Below are 13,634 nucleotides of genomic sequence, written 5' to 3'. Positions count from 1 at the left end.
TACTACGTGACTGGGCAATATACTACGTGGCTGGGCAATATACTACGTCATTGGGCAATATACTACGTGACTGGGCAATATACTACGTGATTGGGCAATATACTACGTGACTGGGCAATATACTACGTGGCTGGGCAATATACTACGTGATTGGGCAATATATTACGTGGCTGGGCAATATACTACGTGATTGGGCAATATACTACGTGACTGGGCAATATACTACGTGACTGGGCAATATACTACGTGACTGGGCAATATACTATGTGACTGGGCAATATACTACGTGGCTGGGCAATATACTACGTCACTGGGCAATATACTATGTGGCTCTGCTATATACTATGTGGCTGGGCAATATACTACGTGACTGGGCAATATACTATGTGGCTGAGCAATATACTACATGACTGGGCAATATACTACGTGACTGGGCAATATACTACGTGGCTGGGCAATATACTACGTGGCTGGGCAATATACTACGTTGCTGGGCAATATACTAAGTGGCTGGGCAATATACTACATGACTGGGCAATATACTACGTCACTGGGCAATATACTACATGACAGGGCAGTATACTACATGGCTGGGCAATATACTACATGACTGGGCAATAAACTACGTGGCTGGGCAATATACTTGTCTGGGCAATATACTACCTGGCTGGGCAATATACTACATGACTGGGCAATATACTACGTGGCTGGGCAATATACTACGTGGCTGGGCAATATACTATGTGACTGGGCAATATACTCTGTGACTGGGCAATATACTACGTGACTGGGCAATATACTACGTGACTGGGCAATATACTACGTGGCAGTGCAATATACTGCGTGACTGGGCAATATACTGCGTGGCTGGGCAATATACTACGTGACTGGGCAATATACTATGTGACTGGGCAATATACTACGTGACTGGGTAATATACTACATGACTGGGCAATATACTACGTGACTGGGTAATATACTACATGACTGGGCAATATACTTAGTGGCTCTGTGCTGTATACTACGTCGTTGGGCAATATACTACGTAACTGGGCAATATACTACGTCGCTGTGCAATATACTACGTGGACATACATATTCTAGAATACCTGATGCGTTAGAATCAGGCCACCATCTAGTGTATATACATTTATTTAACAATTGCTCATATGTGTGTGTATATATATATACTAGCTATTGAACCCGTTCTACGCCCGGGTGGCGAGCATTTATATTGGTATATGGTCTCCATTCTGACATGTGCTGCTCCCATCCTGCTCCCCCGTTCTGTCATGTGCTGCTTCCATCTTGCTCCATTATGGTTGATGGCCCCATAAGATGCTCCATGGTATTATATGCCCCGTATGCTGCTGCGATATATATATATAAAAAAAATACCATACTCACCTATCGTCGCTGGGCGCCGAATGCTGGGGGGCCTGAGCAGGCGGGGACACCGGCGTGCCGGAGTCGCCGCTCGCTCAGGCCCCCGACACTTGCTATATTCACCTGTCTGTCCCGTTCCACCGCTGCGCGCCGCTCTGTCCTCCGGCTCCTCTGGCTGTGACTGGTCAGTCAGAGAACGGCGCGCATTAAGCGCGTCATCGCGCCCTCTGAACTGTGAACGTCACCGGCAGAGGACCCGGGAGAAGGAGCCGCACGCAGCGCTGGAACAGGGGATAGGTGAATATACTTACCCTCCTGGCGGTCCCTGCTTCTCCGGTGGAGATCGCGGTGTGCGTTCAGTGTTTACGCATACCGCAATCTCCTGGGAGCGTCACTCTGGGGTCCAGACTGCGCCGGTGCTTGCGCTTGTGCAGTCTATAAAGGCTTCGGACAGAGTGACGCTCCCAGCGTTATATTATAGATCTATCATAGTACACAAGAAAATTAGAAACTTTAATACAGTGTATCTTATCAGGCTCTAGTCTGTTTATTCGGACTGAACACTGATTTTCACATTACAGACATAGGGGATGACAGTTGGTGCTTACAAGATTCTATGGAGGAGGTAGTGGGAGGAGCTAGAGACAAAACCCAACATTCCGCTGCAAGTTCTCCTGAAAAGACTGTTATAGTTGTCACTGGCTGTTGTTACGGTTTCATTGTTGCAGGTGACATGTAGTAAATATTTCCTCTGTGTTAACCCCCGGTAACCCAGCCTCCCCCTACTTACCAGAATCCCCGATGCCTCCTCTGATCTGTAGGCGCTATGTGATGGTGTCCTAACAGGCGTGCTATTCAGAAGAGGCGCCGGGAATGTTGGCTGGAAGGAGTAGGTTAGCACGGCTCCCATCACAGGCCACGGAATATGGCCACGTGGCTGCTGCACCAGGGTCCTGCATCTTGACTCTAGAGAATAATACATGTTCTAGAATTCTTTTATTTCAACGTCCATTGTTTTCGTTTCAGAATTTTTTGATGATTTCGCCGAAGGCCGAGAATGTGTCAACTGCGGAGCAATGTCCACCCCTCTTTGGAGGAGGGATGGTACCGGCCACTACCTGTGCAACGCGTGTGGACTGTATCATAAGATGAATGGCATCAACCGTCCGCTGATCAAGCCCCAACGAAGGCTGGTAAGGGTTTATCTTCTAGTCTCGAGCAGCCGGAGAACTATAATACAGACGTGTCCCTCTTCACCTTACACAGGATCTCCCTTTGACGCCAATTTTTCATAATTAATATTCAATACATTTTCTTAACATATTAGTAAAACCCTCAACAGGCTGCAGTTCACATTGCAACCACTAGATGTCCACACAGAGACACATACATCATAAACCTCTCCGGACAGAGTATCAATAAATATTATTTTTATTTATTTTTTTCATAAAAGCTGGTCATCTGAAGACTAATCTTGTCTTGTTTCTTGTTTTGATGCTGACTGGTATCAGCAGCCCCAGGTTAATATAGTCAATAATAATTCTGCTTTACAGGTTTAACTCCAGCATTTTTTTTTCCCTCCTCGCCATCCAAGAGCCATGATTTTTTTTATTTGTTTTTTCATTGACAGACCCATATGATGCTTTGATTTTTTTTGCGGAATGAGTGGAAGCTTTGAATGACACCTTTCGTTATGTACCGAAAAACTGGATATACAGTGGGGTGAAATTGTTAAATGCAGACATTTTATTGTCTGGTAATTACCTGGTAATTTTGTTATTTGTGTCAGTATGGTTATGGAAATTCCAAATTTATATTTTGTGTTTTGTTTTTTTTTTTGTTTGTTTTTTTAAATTGGCTTCTGCTGCCATATTCCCCCAGAGGTGTTGGCAGGAGAGGTCGAGGAGACTACGTTGATCCTGAGCTGGAAGCGTCTCCTCTTAAGTTTGGGATCGCTCAGTTCCAGGATCCCACTCTGGCACGAGAAAGGGTGATGGAACTAAATGAGGTGGCTCAGCACTCGCGTGCAGAAATGGTTTCCCCCTGCATGGCTATCAACGAAGAATTGTTGTATAGGGTTGATAAAATCTGGGATGAAGTGGTGGAACAACTGGTGGTGCCCCAGTCGGGCCGTGCTAGAGATGGCTCACACCCACATATGCTGAGTAAAGAAATCCCTAGAATGTATACTGCAGCGGTTATTTTGGCCCTGGATTTATGCTGAGGTCCAGAGATATTGTGAGTCCTGTCCTGAGTGCCAGCTTACCACACCCATTGAGAAGTTCTGGAGTCCATTGGTGCATCTGCCTATTATAGAGGTACCCTTTGAGCAAATAGCAATAGATCTGGTGGGGCCTATAGTGAAATGTGCCCATGGCCATCAACATATACTGGTCGTAGTGGACTATGCCACGCAGTACCCAGAGGAGATACCACTTTGTCAGACCTCGGCAAAACCAAGCGCTTGTTCTGCCGCCTTGACCTACCAAAAGGAGATCCTTACAGATCAGGGAACTCCTTTTATGTCCAAGGTGACCAGGAAGCTATGTAAGTGCTCCGGATTAAACAGCTACGCACATCGGTGTACCACCCACAGACCGATGGGTTAGTGGAAAGGTTTAATAAGACCCTCAAGTCCTTGCTAAAAAAGATGGTCTCCAAGGACAGGAGGGATTGGGACATGTTACTGCGCTATCTAATGCTCGCTATCCGTAAGGTACCACAGGCCTCCACAGGTTTCTCACAGTTAGAGCTATTGTACGTCCGGCATCCGATTGGGTTGCTTGACGTAGCTAAGGAGACGTGGGAACAGGTGCTCATTTCGCATCGGAGTGTGATCGCCCACGTGGCAGTTATGCAGGACTGAATTGCAGCAGTCAGGCCCATAGTCAAGGAACATCTGATGGATGCCCAGGCTGCACAGAGCTGTACAGTTAATAAAAGAGCCACGGTCAGGACCTTTTAAAGACGTGGACCGGGTGTTGGCACTAGTGCGCACCGCGGAGAGTAAACTCATGGCCAAGTGGCAAGGGCCATATGAGATACACGGGAAGGTGGGAGAAGTGAATTATAGAGTATACCAACCTGGAAAGAAAAAATCTGAGCAACTGTACCATGTAAACCTGAAAAAAGCCTACAAGGACCGGGAATGTTTGGTCACAGAGGCGACTCCAGTCGTACCAACGGCGAATCCTCTGCCACCGGCCAAGGACGTGGCCGGGGGTGACGTTAACATCAATGACGCTCTCACAAAACAGCAGCGACAAGAGGCTCTGGTTTTGGTACAACGGAATAGACGTATTCTCAGAGCTGTCAGGGCGGACCTCCGTGATACAGCATGACATTGTCACCGAGTCCCGGGTAAGGGTACGGATGAAACCGTACTGAGTGGCAGAAGCCCAGAGGCAAGCCATCACAGCCGAGGTGAAGCAAATGCTCCAGCTGGGAGTCATTGAGGAGTCCCAGAGTGAGTGGGCTAACCCCATTGTACTAATTCCAAAGCCAGACGAGTCGTTACGATTCTGTAATGACTTCAGAAAATTGAATGAGGTGTCAAAGTTTGACTTTCATCCCATGCCCCTGGTGTACGAGCTAATTGAGAGACTGGGGGAGGCCCAGTACTTCACCACGCTCAATCTCACCAAAGGTTACTGGCAGGTACCACTAACAGAATCGGCAAAATAAAAGACCGCCTTTATAACACCAGAGGGTCTCTATCAATATGTTGTCTTGCCTTTTGGTTTACATGGGACTCTGGCTACAGTCCATAGGCTGGTGGACATTGTGTTAGAGCCTCATCAGAAGTACGTGTCGGCATATATAGATGATATCGTCATCATTAGCACCAACTGGAATACCCACTTGTCCCAGGTGCAAGCAGTGCTGGATTCTCTCAGAAATGCGTGATAGGACTCACAGAAGCCCGGTACTTATGTGGCGCCCCTGAAGATCCAGTCGCCACAGAGGTACTGCATCTCATCCAGAGGTGTGGTACCCCAACTCCCTGGTAAGGTGAAGACATTGTACAGAACCGTAACACTTACATCCAACACCAGACCTCCCCAGGCCAGGGAGGGATTAGGTTGAAGCTGTGGGTGGAGAATGAGGGGTTGTCAGGGAGACAGAAGGGAGGAGTTAAAGAGAAGTTGAGGAGAAGTGGAATTGAGCAAACACGTGGGTCTGCAGCTCCTGAGAGTGAGACGAAAAGAAAGGAAGGAAGCTCCCAGGAATGAGAAGAAAGGGTCTTAGGGGCACGGGAAGTGCAGAAGCCACCCGTGGGGCCCGCATCCCAGGCTGACCAGCGTCAGGTGGAAGGACCAGGTCACAGAAAGGGGAACAGGCCCCTGATCTAGTGGAAGGACTAAAATTTCAACTAGAAACCCAGAGGCTGTGGGGATTGTAAAAGCCACAGCCACATCCACCCATAACTGGCTAAAAAGGCAACTGTAAAGAATCCAGGGGCTTGAGAGGACGTCGCCTGACCAGGTTGGTGGTTCCTGGCTTAGGACATTGTGGGTGAGACTCTGGGCTGGGGATGTGGAAACCAGTGTAGAGAGATGGCCAGGAAAGGCTTATAAAAAGGGGGGTTCTGGACGGGATCCCTAAGTTGCCAGAGAGTTTCCTGGACCACTCACCTGGAGGACACAGCACACCGGCTGGGGAATAACATCTGACTGTAAGTAAAAACATGAATACTTCATCTTGCTGTGTCCTCACATTTCTTTCTTGCGACGTCTGCCCTTAACCACTACCACCATCAGAACTTTAATAGCACCCTTTTGGCTGCCCTGGGGCCCGCTCCACCTGTGGGGAGCAGAACTATCTCAGCTGCACTACCATCAGCCTCAGTGGACTCCTTAGCAGCGTCGGCCATCTATAGCCGAGCACCACAGGTGGCGTCACAAACATTTCCCCTTTATCTCCCCTACAAACTTTATCATCAGCATTCCCTCATCACCCTTTAATTGGATGCCCAGGGCCACAGACCAGGTCACTGCTGCTGTGACCTTCCCATTTAAGAACTGTCGGACCCGGTACCGAGTGTCCCTCGGCTCTATGGGGCGCTCCACTTATGATACGTGATTGGCCGCGGGGTTATCAAACCCCAAATAGATTGAGGCCATCCAAAACTGTCCCAAGCTGTTAAGTACCAAACAGGTGAGGGCATTCCTCGGCATCTTTGGGTACTGCCGCCAGTTTATACCCAAGTATGTTGGGAGCTCAGCACCCCTAATGTTGTGAGTTCTGTTTTTGGGCTCCCTCTGGTGGTTACTGATGGTACTGGGTGACTTGTCTTTCCTGGGTTTCTGGGTTCCACCTGTTCCATCAGCATATGGGAGTTTCCTATTTAACCTGGCTTTGCTGGCATTTCCTCGCCGGTTATCAATGTATCCAGTGTGTCTTGTTACCTCTGCTCCCTGCTCCTAGAACCTTCTGGTCAAGCTAAGTTTGGATTTTCCTGTTTTGGTGTTTTGCTTTATTTGGTTTTTAGTCCAGCCTGCAGATATGTGATTCTTGCTGCTGGTTGCTCTAGTGGGCTGAAATTGCTCCTCATGTACCATGAGTTGGCACATGAGTTCAAGTAATTTCAGGATGGTTTTTTTGAAGGGTTTTTCGCTGACCGCGCAGTTCACTTTTGTATCCTCTGCTATCTAGCTTTAGCGGGCCTCATTTTGCTGAAACTGTTTTCATACTGCGTATGTGCTTTCCTCTCATTTCACCGTCATTATATGTGGGGGGCTGCTATTTCTGTGGGGGATTTCTCTGGAGGCAAGAGAGGTCTGTGTTTCTTCTAATAGGGGAAGTTAGATCTTCGGCTGGAGCGAGACGTCTAGGATCATCGTAGGCACGTTCCCCGGCTACTTTTATTTGTGTGTTAGGTTCAGGGTCGCGGTCAGCTCAGGTTCCATCGCCCTAGAGCTTGTTTGTATCTGTGCTTGTCCTTTAGTGATCCCCTGCCATTGGGATCATGACACCCTAACTGACATGTTAAAGGGTAAGAAGTCGGTTATGATCCGGAGGAATCCTTCAGCGGAGGAAGAATTCCAGTCCCTGAAGTTGGCGTTGTGTGGACAGCCGGTCCTCATCAGCCCCAACTTCATGAAAACCTTTATCATACAACAGATGCCTCAGAGGTAGGCCTAGGAGCGGTGCTGTCCCAAGAGGTGAACAGGGATGAGCATCCAGTCACCTACTTGAGCAGGAAACTGAGACCCGCAGAGAAAAATTATAGCATAGTGGAGAAGGAGTGCTTGGCTATTAAGTGGGCCTTGGAGTCCCTACACAACTATTTGCTCGGGCGTGAGTTTCGTTTGGTAACAGACCATTCACCCCTCACCTGGATGAGAAACGCAAAGGAGATGAATGCTCATTTCATCAGATGGTTCCCGTACCTACAAAACTTTAATTTCTCAGTGGAACATTGGGTGGGAAGTCACAGGGAAATGCAGATGCCCTGTCACAGGCCCCCTGTACGGTTACAAATGTTCAACCCCACTAGTTTGAACAGAAAGGGGGGAGTAGTTGAGGCAGTGACAGGTTGTATATGCAAAGGTCAATATGTATCCCCCAGAATGCACATAGAAGCGTCTTGAGGCTGCTGGAGCCCATTGCAGGCACGGATATAGCTGTGGTTGCAGTGCAGAATAAAAGTAATTGTGGACCTGGTCAAGTTATTTGGCCAAGGCAATTTTTAGGAAAACCCGTTAAGGGCTTTTATTTTTGGAGTGAAATACAGGATGGTAGTGGGGCGGTTCACTCCCTCCGGACCGGTCTTACAAGTGACCCATGGCCACAGATCTCATTTAAAAACCCTGCAGCAAAGGTTGGGTGTCTCAGTGTTGGTTTACAAGCTGCAGAGCAGGTGGCTCTGCAACATCCGGCTTGTGTGAAGTCAACACAGAGTTGAGGGAAGTGAAAACCTGGCGCCCCTCAGCGTGACACGGTGATGCAGTCGCCCACGGTAACCGGTCTCCGATACGGACTGTTTTTTAATGCCCTGGCTGCGATCCGGAGGATATCGTTTGCTTTTCATTTGTTAGTTTTTTTTTACATTAAAGACATTTTGCTATGAACATTACTGCCTCATTACCGCACAGCGTGAACACCGCCGTGCTACAGTGTGTATATGTATGATATATAAGTATACTTTTTATTTAAAATTTATAAGGTGTATATATAACAAATTATACTAATATATATATATATATATCTATATATCTATCTATCTATCTATATATATATATATATATAATGTTAAATTATATATAGTGTGTATATAAGCGGAATAGAACCTTTAAATGTTGGATCATATTGTCAACTTACCCAATACAATATTCTATGAAGCCCAGTTACAGGTGCTCATCTCCAAAGTGTTAATTTAAATCCACTTTCATCTAATGTCTATGGCCACTGTTAAATTTAAAATGTATTTGCAGGTACATTTAAGGGGGGAAATGATTTTAAAAATGCTATTAAGAAAAAAAAGGTGACATGTGCTGCCACCTGGTGGCCAACCTGTAACTTATGCCGGCTGTACTCTGAGCTGTGTATAAAGGACACTAATAATGGTCAGTCTTCTTTTTTGCAGTCTGCATCCCGCCGGGTCGGCCTATCTTGTGCCAACTGCCATACAACCACCACCACCTTGTGGCGTCGAAATGCAGAGGGCGAGCCTGTATGTAACGCCTGTGGACTATATATGAAGTTGCACGGTGTTCCCAGACCCCTGGCAATGAAGAAGGAGGGAATCCAGACACGGAAACGCAAACCGAAGAATCTGAGCAAGTCTAAAACTCCAACAGGTACTGATGAATCCAAAAATGAGACTCCATGCAAAAAAATAATAAAATAAAATAAAAGTGCCAAAAGGCGGCAACTGATCAACTATGGATAAAGTTCTTATCACAATCACTTTTGTAATCCATGAGATCTCCTGTATTCATACGTTTTCCTGTTTCTTCACCATGTCAAAAAGTTTTTCTACTTAGTACAAACTTCTACAACATGCGCTGCAGTTCTTGTGATAACAAAGAGCCTTATTGATAAAAAAAATGGAAAAAAACAAACATTTAAAGCAAAAATAAAATATACAAAAGTTTATAAAAACAAGTGATACATCAGAACTTAATGGTCGAATCCTTAATTATAACTTGACTATAAAGTGATTACAGAAAGTCCCTCTCACAGCGGTGAGCTGCAATCAATGAAGAGTTTAATTTCCGGACAGCACTCCCCCAGGTGAAATAAAGTATTACACAGCGCCCATGTATATCAATGGTTTGTCCGTGTAATCCGTGACATGACGTGTCTTCCAAAGAGGGAGTCGCTCTATGTATCAGCTCTTCCTTCTAAAAGGAGTATCCTCTTTATTAGGGTTTATAGAGATGTGTTAATATGAAATTGTGACAGAGTATAAATTAAAAAGATGAATATTTAAAAGAAAAAATTGAACGAAATCTATTTTTCAACAAAGTGCAGACATTTTTTTACTTTGTCACATATTTGGGTTACTGCTTTACAAAAGGACACCCCAGTGAATGACTTATCATGGGAAGCCTCCGTTCTATTAGGTTTTGTCATGCTGCTGCAATGCAGGTAGGTGCACTAGATGGCAGTAGAAAGGAAGCAGGACTGCACCTAGACATAGCTGACCTGCAGTACAGCAGTGAGGCTGCCACAGGTGGCTGCAGAATAGTCAAACAAGCCGGGTCAAATCCTAGACTGTAGCGCTGTACCAAAGGAATAAGCAAACTCACGGTCAGAGACAAGCCAGGGGGTCAGTAACGGTCAGGAGCGAATAAGCCAAAAGACAAAGAACGGAAACAGGTCAGGATACAAGCCAAGTCAAAACCAGAGTCTGCACACTAAAGGGAAACACTGAGACAAGACGGGAGTAGGGGAAAACAAACACGAGTTCAGGCAGCAAATGCAGCAGGACCAATCAGAGCAATCAGAATCAGCTACAGCAGCACTAGGCAAAAACTATAGCTGACATGGTGATAAATAGCCAACCTGAACCCAGACAGAGGCTGAGAAAGGTTAACTCTTGATTGACATGACCAGACCGGGAAAAAGGGAAAATGGAACTCCAAACCCGGTCTGGATCATGACAGGTTTATTTCTTTTTAAATAGTAATTATAGATAAATGAATCGGGTCTGCCCTAGAGTATAATAAAAGTAGGGTGACAAAAAAAAAAATACTCGCATGTAACCCAACCGCAGCCCCCTAGTCCTCAAGGCAGATCCTCCCGGCCTCGTCTTTCCTTCGTAACTTTGCGCAATGTTCTCTTCAGTCTGCGTGGAGATCCAAACAGGGGAATTCAAGGCAAATTTAACGAGCCTGAAATTTTCTCATCTCTAGTAATTACACATATAAATGTAGGGCTCGTGCACATTTTATCTTTTCATATTACATTTTGTATTTTTTTGTGTTTGTGATTAAAAAGTTCTTCTTATGCCGTTTCTACCAGGACCAAACGGCACTGACAACCCCACTCCATCTACCATCACTGCGGATGACATGCGCCCCATTAAAATTGAACCCGGACTCACGCCTCCGTATGGACATTCAACATTATCTCAGGTACTAGAAAAATGATGCTTCCTTGATGCCTAAAGGGGCCTGGTCACCTAGTGTAGGTTTGTGGGAAAAGATTCAGTCCAGATCAATGGTTCAACTAGAGTCTGAGACCTTTTTTGGTCAGATGCATGTTTCCTTGTAGCTTTCCAAATTTTATAAGGACATGTGTCCCCCCCCCCCCCATCCACTATGTAGTAATATCTCCCAAGTTGTATTAATGTCCCTCATCCTGGGCCCATCCTGGTATGTATGTCTCCTATCCTGGGCCCATCCTTGTACATATATCCCCCTTCCTGGTATATATGTCTCTTGTCCTGGGCCCCCCTGGTATATACTGTATGTCTCCTATCCTGGCCCCTTCTTGGTATATATGTCTCCTGTCCTGGGCCCATCCTGGTATGTATGTCTCATATCCTGGGCCCATCCTTGTATATATATCCCCCTTCCTGGTATATATGTCTCCTGTTCTGGGCCCATCCTGGTATATATGTCTCTTGTCCTGGGCCCCCCTGGTATATACTGTATGTCTCCTATCCTGGGCCTTTCTTGGTATATATGTCTCCTGTCCTGGGCCCATCCTGGTATATATGTTTCCTGTCTTGGCCCCATCCTGGTATATATGTCTCCTATCCTGGGCCCATCCTGGTATATATGTCTCCTATCCTGGGCCCATCCTGGTATATATGTCTCCTGTCCTGGGCCCATCCTGATATGTATGTCTCCTATCCTGGGCCCATCCTTGTATATATATCCCCCTTCCTGGTATATATGTCTCTCCTGGGCCCATCCTGTTATATATGTCTCCTATCCTGGGCCCATCCTGGTATATATGTCTCCTCTCCTGGGCCCATCCTGGTATATATGTTTCCTATCCTGGGCCCATCCTGGTATGTATGTCTCCTATCCTGGGCCCATCCTGGTATATATGTTTCCTATCCTGGGCCCATCCTGGTATATATGTCTCCTGTCCTGGCCCCATCCTGGTATATATGTCTCCTATCCTGGGTCCATCCTGGTATATATGTCTCCTATCCTGGGCCCATCCTGTCATATATGTCTCCTATCCTGGGCCCATCCTGTTATACATGTCTCCTATCCTGGGCCCATCCTGGTATATATGTCTCCTATCCTGGGCCCATCCTGGTATATATGTCTCCTGTCTTGGCCCCATCCTGGTATATATGTCTCCTATCCTTGGCCCATCCTGGTATATATGTCTCCTATCCTGGGCCTAAACCTTGTTATACCCTTTAGCTCGTCAGTGTACCTATAAAGTGTTTTGCTTGCTCGTATTTCTTCATATACTCACCACCGATGTTCTTCTCGCAGGCATCAGCTTTGTCTACCATCACAAGCCATCCATCATCCATTCATTCAATGATGGGTCTGAAGCTTTCTCCGCAGACCCATCACTCTTCAATCAACACATCTCCTCAAACCAGCTCCAAAAATGACTCCTGGAATAGTTTGGTTTTAGCCTAATGCGAGACTCGACCTTGGTCTTTCGACACCTCCGGTCATGCCTTGGAATTTTCGGTTTATCAATCAAGGATTTGGTCATCATCGAAAATGAGAAAAGCTGCACCAGAGAGGCATCACTCAAAAATGTAAAAAAAAAAAGAAATGGTTAAAAAAATAGAAGCTCTCAAGAGACTTAAAGAAGAAAAACTTCGGCTACTTAGAAGTTAAAAAAACAAGAAAACTTTTAGCAAAGTAATTTAATGTTTATACTTTTAGCAAAGGACTTTTATACAGTGGACCGTATTTAATGTGAACGGACAAATAGGCGCCTGGAGAAAAGTCAACAATTCTCTGTAAAAGTTTTCGAAATCTGCAGCAAAATTTTTGTAAACTTTGAAGGGAGAAATTGCATATATATTAATGAGCAACACTGGAAGCGTCTGGAGAACGTTTATAGTTATTGTTATGGCGATCGGCGCAAACATAATTTAAAAACAAAACAAAAAACTTTTCATACTTTATCAAGACGGGGGTGTCGATGAACGCTTCCACTGTTGAGTCTTTTCTCATCCTGCTCCCAGTTAAATAATTATTTTTTTGTTAGGTTTGATCTAAGTAATTACCAGCAAGAATCGTCTTCATTTTCCTCTGTTCCTTTCCAATGTTTCTTTAAAGGAAGTCAGTGTACATCTTACAGACACAAAATGACAGAAAAATTGCACAGTTTTTGGAATTTTGAGACAAATTCATAAAGGTTGACTCTCAAGTCCTCTCGAAAAGATAATGAAGACTCCATCAATCAATCCGTAAAATCTATATCCGTACAGAAAGGTGTGACAATCATGAAACTGTTATCATTAATTTGTTTGTTTTGTAAAATTTTAAGTAAAATGAAGATAGAATTGAAGTTTGCGATTTATTTAAATATGAACTTTTCATGTGTTTGGTCACATCGCCCGGTAAGATGCTCGTTGACCCTTCGCTCCACTGCCATCGAAGCCATTCCATCCATAGTCTAAATCATCTCAAATTTTCTCGATTTTAAATATTCAACTTTTTCAAAAGTTTAAAACGGTTGACCTGACTTTCTGTAAACGTATTGAAAATGACTAGTTCTTAGGAAGACTTAATAGTTGTAATTTAACTGTACGACTTTTTATGACTCACAAGGCGAACCGAGACCAAGTGGACTTGCTTAGTTACGTA

The 13,634-nt window shown here is 45.3% G+C and overlaps 1 protein-coding gene across 7 annotated transcripts in view; it reads left to right on the top strand.

Moving 5' to 3' along the window:
• The window catches only part of GATA4 (GATA binding protein 4), a 133,673-nt gene extending 120,338 nt beyond the window's left edge, over positions 1-13,335 (top strand). For all 7 annotated transcript variants that reach the window (XM_069728373.1, XM_069728370.1, XM_069728369.1 and 4 more), the window contains 4 exons: positions 2,413-2,579; positions 8,975-9,188; positions 10,858-10,970; positions 12,297-13,335. In XM_069728373.1, the coding sequence (XP_069584474.1) occupies positions 2,413-2,579; positions 8,975-9,188; positions 10,858-10,970; positions 12,297-12,449 (647 nt within the window). In that variant the 3' untranslated portion in view covers positions 12,450-13,335. The remainder of the gene's footprint in view (positions 1-2,412; positions 2,580-8,974; positions 9,189-10,857; positions 10,971-12,296) is intronic.
• The last annotated feature ends 299 nt before the right edge of the window (positions 13,336-13,634 follow it).

The sequence above is a fragment of the Ranitomeya imitator genome, chromosome 5, assembly GCF_032444005.1.
Source record: "Ranitomeya imitator isolate aRanImi1 chromosome 5, aRanImi1.pri, whole genome shotgun sequence".
Lineage (NCBI taxonomy): Eukaryota > Metazoa > Chordata > Amphibia > Anura > Dendrobatidae > Ranitomeya > Ranitomeya imitator.
The sequence above is the reverse complement of the archived record's forward strand: the minus strand, read 5'-3'. Positions and strand labels throughout refer to the sequence as shown.